At 48.4% G+C, this 14,757-nt stretch overlaps 2 protein-coding genes across 2 annotated transcripts in view; one reads left to right on the forward strand and one right to left on the reverse strand.

Annotated features, from left to right (window-relative positions):
- Positions 1–669, reverse strand: part of CDC40 (cell division cycle 40) — a 44,641-nt gene extending 43,972 nt beyond the window's left edge. The window contains exon 1 of the mRNA XM_051613121.1: positions 476–669. Within this exon, the coding sequence (XP_051469081.1) occupies positions 476–661 (186 nt within the window). The 5' untranslated portion in view covers positions 662–669. The remainder of the gene's footprint in view (positions 1–475) is intronic.
- Positions 670–1,659: 990 nt separating this feature from the next.
- The window catches only part of WASF1 (WASP family member 1), a 91,839-nt gene continuing 78,741 nt past the window's right edge, over positions 1,660–14,757 (forward strand). Inside the window, exon 1 of the mRNA XM_051613155.1 lies at positions 1,660–1,719. The gene's annotated coding sequence lies outside the window, so the exon portion shown is untranslated. The remainder of the gene's footprint in view (positions 1,720–14,757) is intronic.

A 14,757-nucleotide genomic window follows, 5' to 3' on the forward strand; every position in this document is an offset into this window, starting at 1 on the left:
AGAGCTGGAAGCAGCTCCAGCGACAGTCACTGCGGTGAGACTCCTGCTCTGGATTAGAAATTAATTGCTTAGAGTCCCCAAACCGAACAGACACCTTCCCCTCCCCCTCAGGGAGATCACAAACGTGAACCGATTGATACGGAAACTCGGAAAATTCAGGTGTAACCAAGAACCACTGGAGCGAGAACAGGAACACCGACCAGCTGCCCGGCTGTTCCTCACACCGGCGCTCCCGCCCAGCGTCCGTTTCTCCCCAAGACCCGGGCACAGCAGGCGGCAGAGCACCTGGGACCCGGGGCGGGGCGGATGGAGGAGCCCGGGGAGGAGCTCCAAGCACGGCACGGCTTTCCGACAGCCCGAGGGGCTGCCCCGGGGCGGGGCAGGGCAGGGCGGGGCGGGGCAGGGCAGGGCAGGGCGGGCAGGGCAGGCCCCGCAGGCCCCCCAGGGCAGGGCAGGCCCCGCAGGGCCGCCTTACCTTGACGGCCACTTCCGGGGCCGCATCGACGGCGAGGCCCGCGCCGGGGGCGTTGGGCGGCGGGCGGAGGTGCAGCACGGCGTCGCGGCTGGGCAGCAGCGCGGCGCTGCCCCCCGGCTCGGGCTCCGAGTCGGGCTCCGAGTCGGAGCCGCCGTAAGAGGCGAGCGCGGCGATCGCCGCCGACATCTTGGCGCGGGGGGTGACGGGAGGCGCCGGGTCCTGGCAGCTCGGAGGGGCCCGCCGCGCTCCTGCCCCCGCCGCGCCCGCCGAGGGGGGCCGCGCTGCAAAAGCGGCCTCGTTCAAACTGAAAGCACGCTTCAAGCGATACATTTCGGTGTTACTGGGGGGGCGCGGGAGGCTGCGGGTGGGCCGACGCATTTTGCGGGTGTCGCTGCTTAACCTTTCAGGACTCCCGGGCGGCACTACAAGCCCCAGCATGCAACGCGGCCGGGCCGGTACCAGCGGGCCCTGCGGGGGGAGGGCGGCCCGGGGGCCACGGAGGCCGCACGGTCCCGCCACGGGGGTTTCACGGCGCCGCTTTGGCCGAGGAGGCGAGTTCCCGCCGGCCGAGGGGGGGGGGGGTCTCCCAGCAGCCGGGCAACCCAGAGCTGCCCCCCGCCCCGCGCCCCCCCCCCCCCCTCGAGCTGCAGGTGGTACAGTCCGCCCGCCGGCCCGGCTCCCCGGGGGCGGGCCCTGCGGCGGGAAGCCACGCCCCTCCTCGCTGATTGGCTGCCAGCAGCCGGCTTCGTTACGTCACCGCGGCGGGCCCCGCCCCTCCCGGCGCTGGGGAGCCGGGCGGACTGTACCACCTGCCGCCCGGGCGGGGGGGGGGGACTCGCCTCGCCTCCCGCACCTCGCGGGGCTTGGCGGGGGCGGGGGGGGCGCCCGGAGCAGCCCGGGCATCGGGCGGGGGGGCCGGGTCGGCATTCCTGCTTCCCCGCATCCCCGCATCCCGCCCTGCTGCCCTGCCCGCCGCCTCGGCGCGCCGGGAGAGGCCCCTCCTCCCGCACGCCCCGCACACACACACACACACACGCGCGCTGTCCTGTGTCTATTGTGAAGCCTGCGGGGGAAGCTCCGCAGCCCCGCAGCCCCATCCCGGCATGGCCGGCGCCGTCTGAGCGGCGGCGGGGGCAGCGGCAGGCGGAGGGAGGGGCTGAGGAGAGCGGCGTGAAGGTGCGGGGCGGCGGGAGGAGGAGGAGGAGGCGGCGGCGGCAGCAGCAGCAGCAGCAGGAGCGCGGCCGGTGAGTGCCCCGCACCCTTCTCTTCGCCGTCCCCGCGGCGGGTGGGTGAGCGGGAGGGGCTGCCCGCCCCACAAAGGGACCGGCCCCCGCCCCATTGTCTGTGCGGGGCAGCGGCGGGAGGGAGGGAGGGAGGGAGGGAGGGGAGGGAGCGCGTGGCGGCCCGCGAGCCCCCCCCTTGCCCCCCAGGGCCGAGGGGCGTGTTGCGGGGCGGCGGGGGAGGGCTTCGCGCCGGGGCGGGGGGTGCGGTGCTTCCTCCTCCAGGCGGGTTTCCCCCCCCCTCTGCCCGCACCCCGCGGGGGAGGGGGGGGGGGGCTGGCGCCGGGCCCAGGTGAGGCGCCCAGGTGAGGCGCCCAGGTGAGGGGCCCAGGTGAGGTCCTCTCCGGCCGCCGATGGGGGGGTTTGTCCTCGGAGAAGCGAGGGCTCGGGGTGGGATTGCGGGACGCGGCTTGCGGGGCGGGGGGGGGGGGGGATGGATGCTGCCCGCAGGAGGAGCCCCGGCGGCTGCAACTTCTCCGGGCAGCAAAACGCCTCCGTCCTGCCCCCCCGGACGGAATGCGGGGCAAGTGCCGGGGGCTCGGAGCGCCGGGCAGGTGCGGGGGCTGCGGTGCTGGCTGCGGGAGGTGACAGCTCCTTGTGACACGCGGTGGTTTGTCATCCGGTGAAGCGCTCCGCGTTGATTTCCCACCCTCTCTCCAGCCGCCGCGGCTTTAAAACGGGTCCCTGAGCTTGGAGCAGGTAGGGCTTGGGTTCTCTTTTTTTTTTGGGGGTGGGAAAAAATCCGATGGGAAGTGTCCGGAGTTTAGTGGACCTAAGTGGTCTGTCCTGTTCGCCTCCTTGTGTGCTGGAATGGGGGGTTTTAGGTAAAACTCCCCCTTGTTTTTCAACAGGCAGACTTTCTTGTGTTGCATCTCCGGCAGCTTGACCCCCTTTCACGGGCGTTTCACATGGTAACGACTTGGCTTCTCCCTTCGATGTATCGATGGTGAGGCTGGAGGTCAGGAAAAGTTCTAAGGGAAGTTATATAAAGAGAAGTAGATGATGCTTCACGTGAATCACTGCTCATTAACATCCAAAGGGGATGCAGCCCGTTTGTTTGTTGGCTGGGATTGTTCCCTGGTTCCATATGACTGCATTCCTTTTTCCCCTGGCTGGGTGTTTCTGAAGTTGGAAGGTGTGTGCTTCCTAAAAAGTGGAGTATTTAAAGGTCTATTCGTTCAGCCAGCCTGTGATAGTTGCTGGTTTTTGTGTGTTTTTTGTTGTGTTTGGTTTTTTTCTGGAGTATTGTGTTGAGAAGGATTCAACCTGCTTAGTTATCCCTGAAGCTGAAGGACCTGGTTGCCAAAGCTTTGGGAGTTTGCTTGAGTCTGTTCAGCTGTGTCATCTCGAAGCATCCTCGCCAGTGAAATGGAATCACCTGGGGTTCTAGGTGCTTTCCTTGTGGAAATGGGAAAATCAGTGAGTTGCCTTTCAGGGGGAGATAAGCAAGCACCCAGGAAGCATCCAGTGGAGCACTGAAGCCTCTCTGCTTTAATCGTAGCAACCATTGATTCCTAGCAAGCGTGTGGATGCCATTTTTAAGATGAAATACTGGCTGTTCTGTGCTTTGCAAACGCCAGGTGGATAACAGACAGGGTTATATAAAATCTGGGTTCCTTGGGGAAGCTGTGGAGTTGCCACTCGTTTGTGTGGAGGGAATGTGTTCACACGTGGGGACTGCTAACTGAAGAGCTGTGAATTCAGGAAGGGCTTGATTGGTATAAAATAAATCAAAAGAGCTCTTAAAAGCTTTTTTTTAAACAAAAAAAAATAAAATCTCATGGATTATGGTGTGATCAGGTTCCAGAAACCGTGTGGTGTTGGATGCTGCTGGTCCTGAAGGCAGACTGGAGTGATGGCTGGAAGGTGATTTGGTTACTTGGCTCCTCATCCAGCTTTTCCACGGGTGTTTTTCCTTGCAGTCACTTGGCCTCTCTTGCTTTGATTTCTCCAAAGGAAGATAAAAATTTCCTGGTTTGTACAGCACTTTTGCATGCAAAAAGGGCCTCGTGGCACTTGTTTGTTAGGACTCCTGATGGGGAATACTATCCCAAGTATGACCATGCCTTCCTTTTTTCCTCAGGTGAAAGAGGAAGAAATACTTTAAAAGACTAGTTTCTTAAGCAGCAGAAGCCTGGCTTCTTATCTCCCCCTCCCTTTTCTTTTTCTCCTCTTTTTTTAAATCTCATGGGTGATTGTAAGTTCTATGGGATTACTTTTTTTTTTCCTGTTTGAAACATTTATAGTCTCATCCTCCTGTGGATCATCTAATGTCTAATAAGGTCTTAATGCATACTGCAGCCTTTCCCTCTGTCAGGATCCTCACAGCATCTTGATTTCATGAATTTAGCTTTTTCTTAGGTAATTCTCTTTGAGACCTCTACCTTTCTGTCAAACTTGATTGAACCCTCTGAACGCTTCCTACATGAGGCTAATTTCCTTAAAAAGCTGGGGTAAAATACAGTGTTTTAATCCAACATTTTGCAATTTTTCACAGGCTCACAGAGTGGTGGGGTTGGCAGGGACCTCTGGAGATCACCCAGTCCAACCGCTGCCAGAGCAGGATCCCCTAGAGCAGATCCCACAGGAACACGTCCAGGTGGGGCTGGAATGTCTCCAGGGATGGAGACTCCACAGCCTCCCTGGGCAGCCTGGCCCAGGGCTCTGGGACCCTCAGAGTCAAGAAGGGTTTTCCCATCTCCAGGTTCAACCTCCTGTGCTCCAGTTTGTGCCCATTGCCCCTTGTCCTGTCCCTGGACACCCCTGAGCAGAGTCTGGCCCATCCTCCTGACACCCCCTGCAGATATTGATCAGCACTGATGAGACTTCTTCATATCAGTCTATTTTTCCCTATAGTAGATACAGAAATCAGTTTCCCTGTGCTTTTAATGTATTTTATCCTACTTTATTTTCCCTTGACTTGCTCTTTCATAGTTCTTGTCACTTTCCATGAAGGATGTGTTTTATCTCATGCCCTGTGTTTTCTGTTGGTTTTCCTTCCCCACAGATGAGGCAAATAATCCTGCTTTTTCTGTTTTTTCTCTCTCTATTTTTTAACCTTCTCAAATTGCCATCAACCCACTTGCATATATACTCACTTCTCATCCATCAAGATCTGTGAGCCTGCAGTTTGGAGGGAAGGAGTCTGGGGGAAGAGCCAGGTACTGTTCAGTCAAGAGGATGGAACTAAAATATGAGGCTCTATTGTCTGTGGAGTTTAAAAGAAAATGAGTTTATTTTCTTTTGTTTCTATGCTTTTGGCTGCTGAGAAGAGATAGAATGATGGAAGACTTGTCAGGTTGCTGTTACTACATTTGGATTGGGCCTTTTTGTAACCTTCTGCTTATGTGTCTGATGCATCTTAATGTACTCAATTTAACTGCTTGGAGAGTGAAATGCTTTTTCTAACTCATTCTCTGCTTTTTCTGCCACCTTGGAGCCTCTGACTGCTGCAAGGGTGACTAATACCTCCTTTCCAGTTTTTCTTTTTTTGGACTAAGTCCCGGATTCTCCAAGATATCAAGGCACCAGATTGCCACAGGAGCTCTGTATTCCAGTGCATCTGTGAATCAGTCCCTTACATTTTGTGGGAGGGATCTGGAGGCCATCTAAGACAGATTACAGGCTCTGTGTTTTGTCTTTACAAGTCGTCATTTCAAAGGAAGAATGAAGCCATGGGCTAGGACAGCAACAACTTGGGCTGTCATACTTATTGCTAGTGACTTTGCCAACAGAATCATTTCTTTTTGCACTGCCACGTCCTCCCTAGAGGTCACAAGCTGTGTAGCCTCACCCCAGCTCCTGCATTTTATAACACCAGGTGAACAAAGAATGTGTCAGAGAGGCAGCAAAATATTACCTGTGGACTTGCAGGAAAACAGACTAATTAATTAGCATGATCAGAAATGCTCGTCTCTTTAAGATCCATTTCTTTTATTCTCTGAAAAATGGTTTACATCCAGTTGAAGGCCAGGAAATATCATCCAAATGGTATACATTTCTAGAATTTAGTGCTCATATTTTTGGGGGGAGTGGGAAGCTGAACTGAATGCTAGCTTACTTACCTTTGTGTGTTGGCATAATATATTACCTTATATACAGAATAACAAAGCCAGTTATGTTTTAACAAAACACATAATGAAGAGTAGGGATCATGGGTAGTTTTCCATTAGTTTATACCTTGCTGTTGATTGACTTTTTAGTTAGATGCTGTGGTTGCTACATCAATTCAGTCTTCCAACATCTGCCTCCCTACAAAGTCAAATATTATGAATGCCACGACTGTCTGATACTTAAAACTTCTTAGAAAACAGGAATCTATTCTAAATCCAGGTGGGTTTTTTGGCATCTCATGACAGGCATTAAATTCTGTTGAAGCATTTCTCATATATGGGGCATTTGTACTGTTTCCCCCCCCCCCCCTTTTTCCCTGCTCTGTGGTGAGCTGCATTCATTTATGGGGAGCATTAATAGAGACTCTGTTCTCCATCTGGCTCTTGTTTTCACAAATTTGGAGCACCTGACTGTACTTGAGCCATATTTGGTAGGATTTGGTCAATAGGGAAGTCTCCAACAAATCCTCTGTAAGTGATCTCATGGACTTGGGGTGGGAAATGGGTCTGAAATTGTTGGGGCCTCTGAAAAACCCTGCACTTGTCATTCTCATCCCTTCCAGCACCTGCCTGTGGGCAGAAGTGACAACAAAGACTGATTGATAGGCTTAGTGCTAACTAGTGTTGCTAACCTAGTTAGTACTGCTTCTGCAAGGACAATTGGGCCTCACTCATCTGCTAGGGTTTTTGATTGCAATGAGAACACAGGAGATTAAATTGTAATATAGCTGTAATTTACATATACTTTTTAAAGTGCAAGTGAAGGTTCTTCATGCCAGGCTGATGTGAGAGGTAAAATATTTTCATGGGTCACAAAAATCTCTGAGAGGAGGCAACAGAGATAAATGTTAAGTTATGGGAGTCAGGACGTTTTGTTTTAAATCAAGACATGTTCCATATTTTCCATCATTCATCTGTAGAATTTGATGTATACATTAGCAGTATTTACTGAAGATTCAAAACTGTTCAGTCAAATTCAGCAATACTGGAAAGGTCACCTCAGAGGTCTAAGTGTGAAAGGACAGCAGGGTGACAGGTAAAACTGAATGTTGTATATGCAAAACAGTGTCTTTTGGAGGCAGAAAATAATATATTAGGTATATACCTTAAAAGTTCCTAAATTAACAGTATTAATATAACAAGAAATATTGGGCATGGTTGCAGTTTGCTGAGGTGGTGTTACCCAATTCACAGCTGTAATCAGAAGTGAGGGGAAAAGAACAGAGAAGTACCATTCTATGCAAATTCCTTCTTATCTGCTATTCAGAATGTATTATTAACTGTCAATTAGTTTAAAAAAAGATAAATCACAGTATTTTAGAGAGTTTGATATGAAGGATACATCAGTTTTTCAAAGGGTTGAAAAGATTGGAATTAATTGCTCAAGGAAATGAAATGCAGATCAAAAACTAGGGAGGAGGGGGAAGCTGATTTAGACATGAGGAAGAAATTCTTTGCTGTGAGGGTGGTGAGACCCTGGCCCAGGTTGCCCAGGGAAGCTGTGGCTGCCCCATCCCTGGCAGTGTTGAAGGGCAGGTTGGATGGGGCTTGGAGCAGCCTGGAATGGTGGGAGGTGTCCCTGCCCATGCAGGGAGTTGGAACTGGATGGTCTTGAAGGTCCCTTCCAACCCAAGCCATGATCTGTGATTCTACAGATGATTCAAGAGAAGTGATAGGTGGCCTAGACTTCTCTAAAGGTGACAGTGAAAGTTGCTGGCACTGCAATCTGAGCTGAATTTGCTCCTGTGAGAATACATCAGAAACCATTCCAGTATTCAATGTTGTCATGGTCTCCATGGCAGCTGAAGGATGGCATCGTGTGGCAGAAGGCTCATGCATGTCATTCATGGGCAGAATGAACTGGTGATAATCCACAGGCTTGAAGATTCAAGGACTAATTGTGCACTGGAAACTAGAACGTGTCTGTTCACTTGGAAGGGCTCTGGTTGCTTCCCCGGGCAGGAGAACAGGGTGGTCTGGTAAAAAAATACAAAGTTACAAAGGAGTTTAACAGTTTTCATTTCCCATGGGAATGAACTCCAAGCAAATCTGCCTTCAGAAAGTTCCATAGCACAGGGAAAGGATCTATACAATTCAGCCTAGAAGGAATATACTTTGTACCAGCTCTGATGTTCCCAATAGTGGAAGGCAGAAATTGGGGAATGTCCATAGCTGGCCTCTCTAGCTAGACTTATCCATTCTCCTTCTAAGAGTAACAAAAATCTCATTTATTTGCCTAGGAGAGGAGAAAAAAGTTATTACCCTGGCAAAAAAGTTTTGTTCACCCTGTTTTTTCTTGCTGGGGAATAACTGGACCTCTCTTCCACAGCTACTCTGCTGATAAACACATTATTTTATTCCAGGATGACAAATGAACACGTCTTTAAGCTCTGGACAGGTTTCTGTTTCTCCTGTAGAGTCATCTGTCCAATCTGCAGGAGGGCTCAGAGTGGGGCTTCATTACTCAGATCTTTACAAGTATTGGCAGTATTAATGAAAAACATTGATAGCAGTGATAGGAACACTGAAGGAGAAAAGGAGCTCTGATGGCTCCTTAGTCCTTCTTACCTGATGCCTTCTTATATGCCAAACTCTCTGTTACAGTTGAGGTAGATGGATTGGTTCTAAAGATCTACCATATTTGATAGATTATTGAAGCAATACTATATTTATGTGCTTTCTTCTAGTAAACTCCAGGTTCCTCCACGAGTTTGGTGCCTGCTTATTCTGTAGAGATCAGAGCAGTGCTGCCAAAAGATTATTCTCTTGAAGCATGTGGACCATCCCAATGGGACATCTCAATGAATGTAGGTACTTCTGTGGCCTGCATTTTTCTTAGCTCTGAACTTCTGCAGCTGAATGCAGCCTCTGCCAGATGTTAGAGAGTTCCCATGGGAAAGAGCCACTTCATGATTAGTGTTGTCCTCAAGCAAGACTTGGTAAGAGGTTTCATGTGGAATAACCTATTGGTAGGAAAAAAAAAACTTGTTACTTTCAATACTTCCAGATTCTTGCCCTGTCACATAAAATAGTCCCTTAATTCTGTCTTGTCTTTTTTTTTTTTTTTTTCTGGAATCATAGAATCATAGAATCCCAGGGGTTGGAAGGGACCTCAAAAGATCATCTAGTCCAACCCCCCTGCCAGAGCAGGGTCATCTAGAGCACATCACACAGGAAAGCATCCAGGTGGGTTTTGAATGTCTCCAGAGAAGGAGACTCCACAGCCTCTCTGGGCAGCCTGTCCCAGGGCTCTGTCACTCTCACAGGAAAGAAGTTTTTCCTTACATTACATGGAACCTCCTATGCACCCGTTGCCCCTTGTCCTATCACTAGACATCACTGAGAAGAACTTGGCACCATCCTCCTGACACTCATCCTTTAAGTATTTGTAAACATTGATGAGGTGACCCCTCAGTCTCCTCCAAGCTCAAGAGACCCAGCTCCCTCAGCCTTTCCTCATCAGGGAGATGTTCCACTCCCTCCATCATCTTTGTGGCTCTGCCCTGGACTCTTTCCAGCACTTCCCTGTCCTTCTTGAACTGAGGGGCCCAGAACTGGACACAATACTCCAGATGTGGCCTCTACCAATGCAGAATAGAGGGGGAGAAGAACCTCCCTTGACCTACTAACCACACCCTTTCTAATGCACCCCAGGATCCATTGGCCTTCTTGGCTACAAGGGCACATTGCTGGCTCATGGTCATCCTCCTGTCCACCAGGACCCCCAGGTCCCTTTCTCCTACACTGCTCTGCAGCAGGTCAGCCCCCAACCTGTACTGGTACGTGGGGTTGTTCTTCCCCAGATGCAAGACATACATTGAAAAGCAAGGACTAATATTGGTGTGTAGCAGCAAAGTAAATGACTCATCTTCTGTGTCTGAGTATTTTCAGAAGTAGAAGCATTTTCCTCTAGCTTAGTGCTTGCATGCAAGGACAGGCTTCCAAAGTGGATTTTTGAGCATGAATGTATCACTCAAATTTTTTTATGTGGAAGGAAGCAAATGTTTCAGTTTTTCAGAATCCCAAACCATGTGCTTGTTGTAGATATTCTAGTCCATCCTTGATGGTAATGAGCTGCTTTACTCTTCTGTATCATTGGAGAAAGAATCTTTAGAGAAAAAAAGATAAAATAGATGATTAATCATCAGGTTCCAACCCCCTGCATGGGCAGGGACACCTCCCACCAGCCCAGGCTGCTCCAAGCCCCATCCAACCTGCCCTTCAACACTGCCAGGGATGGGGCAGCCACAGCTTCCCTGGGCAACCTGGGCCAGGCTCTCACCACCCTCACACTCCAGAATTTCCTCCTCATGTCTCACCTCAATCTCCCCTCCTCCAGTTTTCATCCATTCCCCCTTGTCCTCTCCCTCCCTGCCCTTGTCCCAAGCCCCTCCCCAGCTTTCCTGGAGCCCCTTCAGGCACTGGAAGGTGCTCTAAGGTCTCCCTGGAGCCTTCTCTTCTCCAGGCTGAACACCCCAGCTCTCCCAGCCTGTCTTTGTAGAATGGTGTGGTCAGATTTGACTGAATGGGCATATCGTGCCAAGTTGATTGACACAACATGTAATTACAAGCAAGTTGTTGGTTGTTTTGTGTGTGTGAGAATAAAGCTGTCTGTGCAGTACTGAAAATGCACCTGCTCAAGGAAAGGTGACACACTTCTGTCTCTGTGAATGGAGTCACAGTGTCTCTTTCTTAGTGCATTTCTTAGCAAGACAAAGTATGCTTGGAAATAAATGCTGGTTTTTCTATATCTCCCCCAATATTTTGCTAGTGAGCCAAGCAAAGTTGTCAGATGCATTTTAGTTTGTTTGATAGCATATTAGTAATCTTGAATGCTGTTTGGGGACAGGCAGTAAAAATTCAGCTGGCCAGTAACTGCCATACCCTGGTGTGGTAGGAAGTCAGAATTGTTAGATTGCAGGGTCATGTTTCATGTGTGACTACAAACTTTCCTTCCTCACCCAAACCTTAGTCTCCAAACAATCATGTTATGTTCTTTCCTGGACTATTGCTGTTCAAAGTCACATCATTTGCCTTTCAGTTTTCTAAATATGGCACCTCCATAAATGCTGATTTGCTCTCAGCTTTTTTTTCATTGCAAGGGAGCATGAGTTGCTGAAGGTGATCTCTGTCTAGGCAACAGAGGAGAAACTTTGAACAGAAAAATCAACACCCATTAGGGTTGTTCCACTGTTTCCAGTGCTTGATCCCTTTCACCTCTTCTCCTGTAACATGGTGTGTGCTGCAGCCCTCCAGCAGCTGGTAGGAACACTCTGCTCTTACAAATTTCAAGTCTTTTTCTTTGAAGCTCCTGAGCAGTCAGTTGACTGAGGTTTGAGGAACACCGGTGTGGTTTTTCTGTCCCTGCTGTGTTGTACAGTGGTGGCACAATACCTGCCTTCTCACCTCACAGCTTTTCCCTCCGTGGTCTGTCGTACCTACCCCAAGTGGCCCAAGAGGTCACCCCTCGTAGGGTGCTTCAGTCCAACATTAAAAGTGCTTTAGATGGTCATGGAAAGAGAGATCCTAGAATCATTCAGGTTGGAAGGGACCTCAAAGATCATCCAGTTCCAACCCCCCTGCCATGAGCAGGGAACCAGCAGACCCGGCTGCACAAAACCTCATCCATCCTGGCCTTAAAAACCTCCAGGGATGGGGCATCAACAACCTCCCTGGGCAACCCATCCCAGTTCCTCACCACCCTTAGAGTGAAGAATTTCTTCCTAATATCTCACCTCAATCTCTCCTCTCTCAGTTTAAAACCATTACCCCTTGTCCCATCACTGTCTTCTCTGATGAAAAGCCCCTCCCCAGCTTTCCTGGAGCCCCTTCAGGCACTGGAAGGTGCTCTAAGGTCTCCCTGGAGCCTTCTCTTCTCCAGGCTGAACACCCCAACTGTCCCAGCCTGTCTCCAGAGCAGAGCTGCTCCAGCCCAAGGATCATCTTCATGACCCTCCTCTGAATTCTCTCCACCAGCTCCATGTCCTTCTTGTGCTGAGGGCACCAGAACTGGACACAGCACTCCAGGTGGGGTCTCACCAGAGCAGAGATCCATGCAGACGTTGTGTGGCTGCTGCTGTATAGGGAGCAGGAGAACCTTCAGACACTGGAACGTTCTGTTGTGACACGGAGATAATGGATGTTTCAGGGAATTAATACGTTACTCTTTGTCAGAACATTTTGAACTTCAGGGCTTGGGAACTAATTGAAGTGGACATTTCACTTCAGCCCCTGCTGACCTCTGCAATCCACATTACTGCCTGGCATAGTCCTTGAATTCACTGGGCTGTTAAACAACTTCTGAAGCTCTCCTCTTAGATCTCAGGAGTTTAGTTTTATTAATGGGATTTTTTGGAGGGGGCTTTAAAAGAAAGGCAACAGCTACCATCAGAAGTATGAAAAAGTAGTGTGCAATGGGAATAGGCTAGTTTAACTCACTCCTAATTATAATTTTTCTGCATTCTTCTAAAAATAACTCCTCCAAACAAGAAGAATTGACAGTGTGTTTTAGCAGACGTTGAAAAAACGTTGATCTCTGCTTTTTCACCTTATAGATTAAAAAATATAAATTAACAATATTTTAAAACTCTTCTTAGATGTTGCTTCTATGTTACACTGTCCTTATTTATGGTTTTGTGTTTTGGATTTTTTTGTGTGTGTGTCAGATGAAAAGTAGAAACAAGCATTTAATTTGTCTTCTGATTTTATTCCTCATTTCACCATTCTCTTCTCCTTTCCTTCTCTGGAGACTTTCAAGACCCACCTAGATGTGTTCCTGTGTGACCTGCCCTAGATGGTCCTGTTCTGGCAGGGAGTTGAGACTCAATGATCTCCAGAGGTCCCTTCCAACCCTGACATTCTATAATTCTATCATTCTTCTCTACAAAATTGCCATGTTTTACTTGCTGAGGGTGGTACCTAGTTTGAGCAAGACACAACAGCCTCAGTTGTGGAATAAGTCACTGCTCACAGTTCTTGCCTTTTTGTTCCTTGCTCAGTGAACCAGTAACTAAAATGCTTTGTTCTCTTCTTGTGGTGCAGGGGAGTCTTCTCTGCATGGTAAAGCAGAACGATGATGTGCAGGACTTGTTTTAGTGTGTAGGTAACATAGACAAGGCCAGGCAAGTAAATGTATTTATTGCAGACTCTGAGAGTGGTGTCAAGCCATGGTTACTGGTGGCTCACTTGAACGTGGGTGTGTAGAAGGCTTCATCATTTAGCAGCCTAAATAATGAGCTGGAAATTAAAGATATTTGTTGGAGCTATTTTTTTCTGATTGCTATCAATTGTGATACATATTTTTCTTTCCATTGTTATTCTAGTTGTAAGGCTTTTGCAAATACTTCACGGGTAGGTGTAATAAGAAGATGTGTTGCACTGTGCTTGTTCTTGTAAGCATGAGTGCTCATCTGTATGCAAAACAAGGCATTTAACAGCAGCTGAATTTTAAACTGAAAGCTAGACGTTTGTAGCAAGATCAAGAAGGTAGCAAAGGAATCATGTTTTGACCAGTAAGTTCTAGAATTTGAAGACTCTGAACATTTTGTTTTATTTGGAATGACTAGTATAAAAGAAAGAGCAAGGGACATGAGGAAGAAGGTAAAAATTACTTTTGGAATATTGAATTCCTTATGTCATGTATTACACATTATATAATATTTTTAACTATTTACAACTCATTTATGTGGGGTTTGGGGTGAGTGTGTTTTTACAGTGTGCCATGGAAAGCTTGCTCAGGAGAGGAATTTTGACTGATTTGATGCATTTGCCTGGGACTTGAGAAAATATCTGCCTGAACAAAACTTTGCAGTTGCTTATGCTTTCATTGTAATTCAGTGCATTTGGTGAGAATAAAGTAAAGCCATAATCCTGAGTGGGTTGTTTGGGTTTTTTTCCCATGGTAACAGTTCATTCCATAAATAGACCTGTGCAAGTTCAGAGAAATCAGACATCTTTGGTGATGGGTGAAGTGTGTGTGAAATCCTAAAGGATTTCTGTGTGACCACTCACAAGTATGATAAATCTAAATATCATGCAACAGCTCAGAGCATTTTTAGTTGTTATAATGAAAGCCAAACAATTTTTAGAGCCTGTCTGCTGTCTTCAAAGCCTGGGCAGCAGTGTTACTAAGGAAGAAAACTACTTGGTTTCCTCCTATTTTGTCTCAAAACTGGAAGAAACCAAGAACTAGAAAATGAAGTTTAACAGGTGAAAAAGAGGATATGGAAAAGTAGAGGAAATGACTGTCATGAGCAGTCCCAGGATCATGTGCAGCAATTGTTCTGAAAGAGATTTGCTCAGGCTCCCAGCTGAGTATTAAACATTCTGCCACCAAATGAAAGGAAACCTCTAGTGGTGGTGGTGTCTGCAGTAATAGTCTTACTTCTGGGTATTACTACATCACCATTATAAGACATAAACTATGTGGGCTTCTCAGGAAACAAATTTTAAAGTATTACAACGTTTTGAAATAAGCCAGATTTAGCAAAATAAAATATGCCCTTGGAATATCCTGAGATGTACAAAAGCAGCTCTTTACTCAAAATTTGTCTTAAAAACACTTGTGCTTTTTACAAAGAATACATAATTATCCCACTAAAATGCAACACAGTATTTGCTTTTTTTGCCAGTGTGGTGGTTTTTTTCCCCTTCCAAAATGATTAAAAAATTTTAAAGTGGAAAGTCAGGCTCTAAACCTTGTCATGCTCCATTTCTTTGCAATTACAGGCTATGGATACAGCAGTTCTGTCACAAGGTGAGAAAGCTTGGTTTAAGGGCCTCTTGTGCTACCACAACCACTCAGCTTTCTAGCATAGTTGGGCTGGGGAGATTTCCTAGTTCTTCTCCCAAGCCTGCTGCAATAGCAATAAAATAGGTGACTCAAAAAGAA

The sequence above is a fragment of the Apus apus genome, chromosome 3, assembly GCF_020740795.1.
Source record: "Apus apus isolate bApuApu2 chromosome 3, bApuApu2.pri.cur, whole genome shotgun sequence".
Taxonomy (NCBI): domain Eukaryota; kingdom Metazoa; phylum Chordata; class Aves; order Apodiformes; family Apodidae; genus Apus; species Apus apus.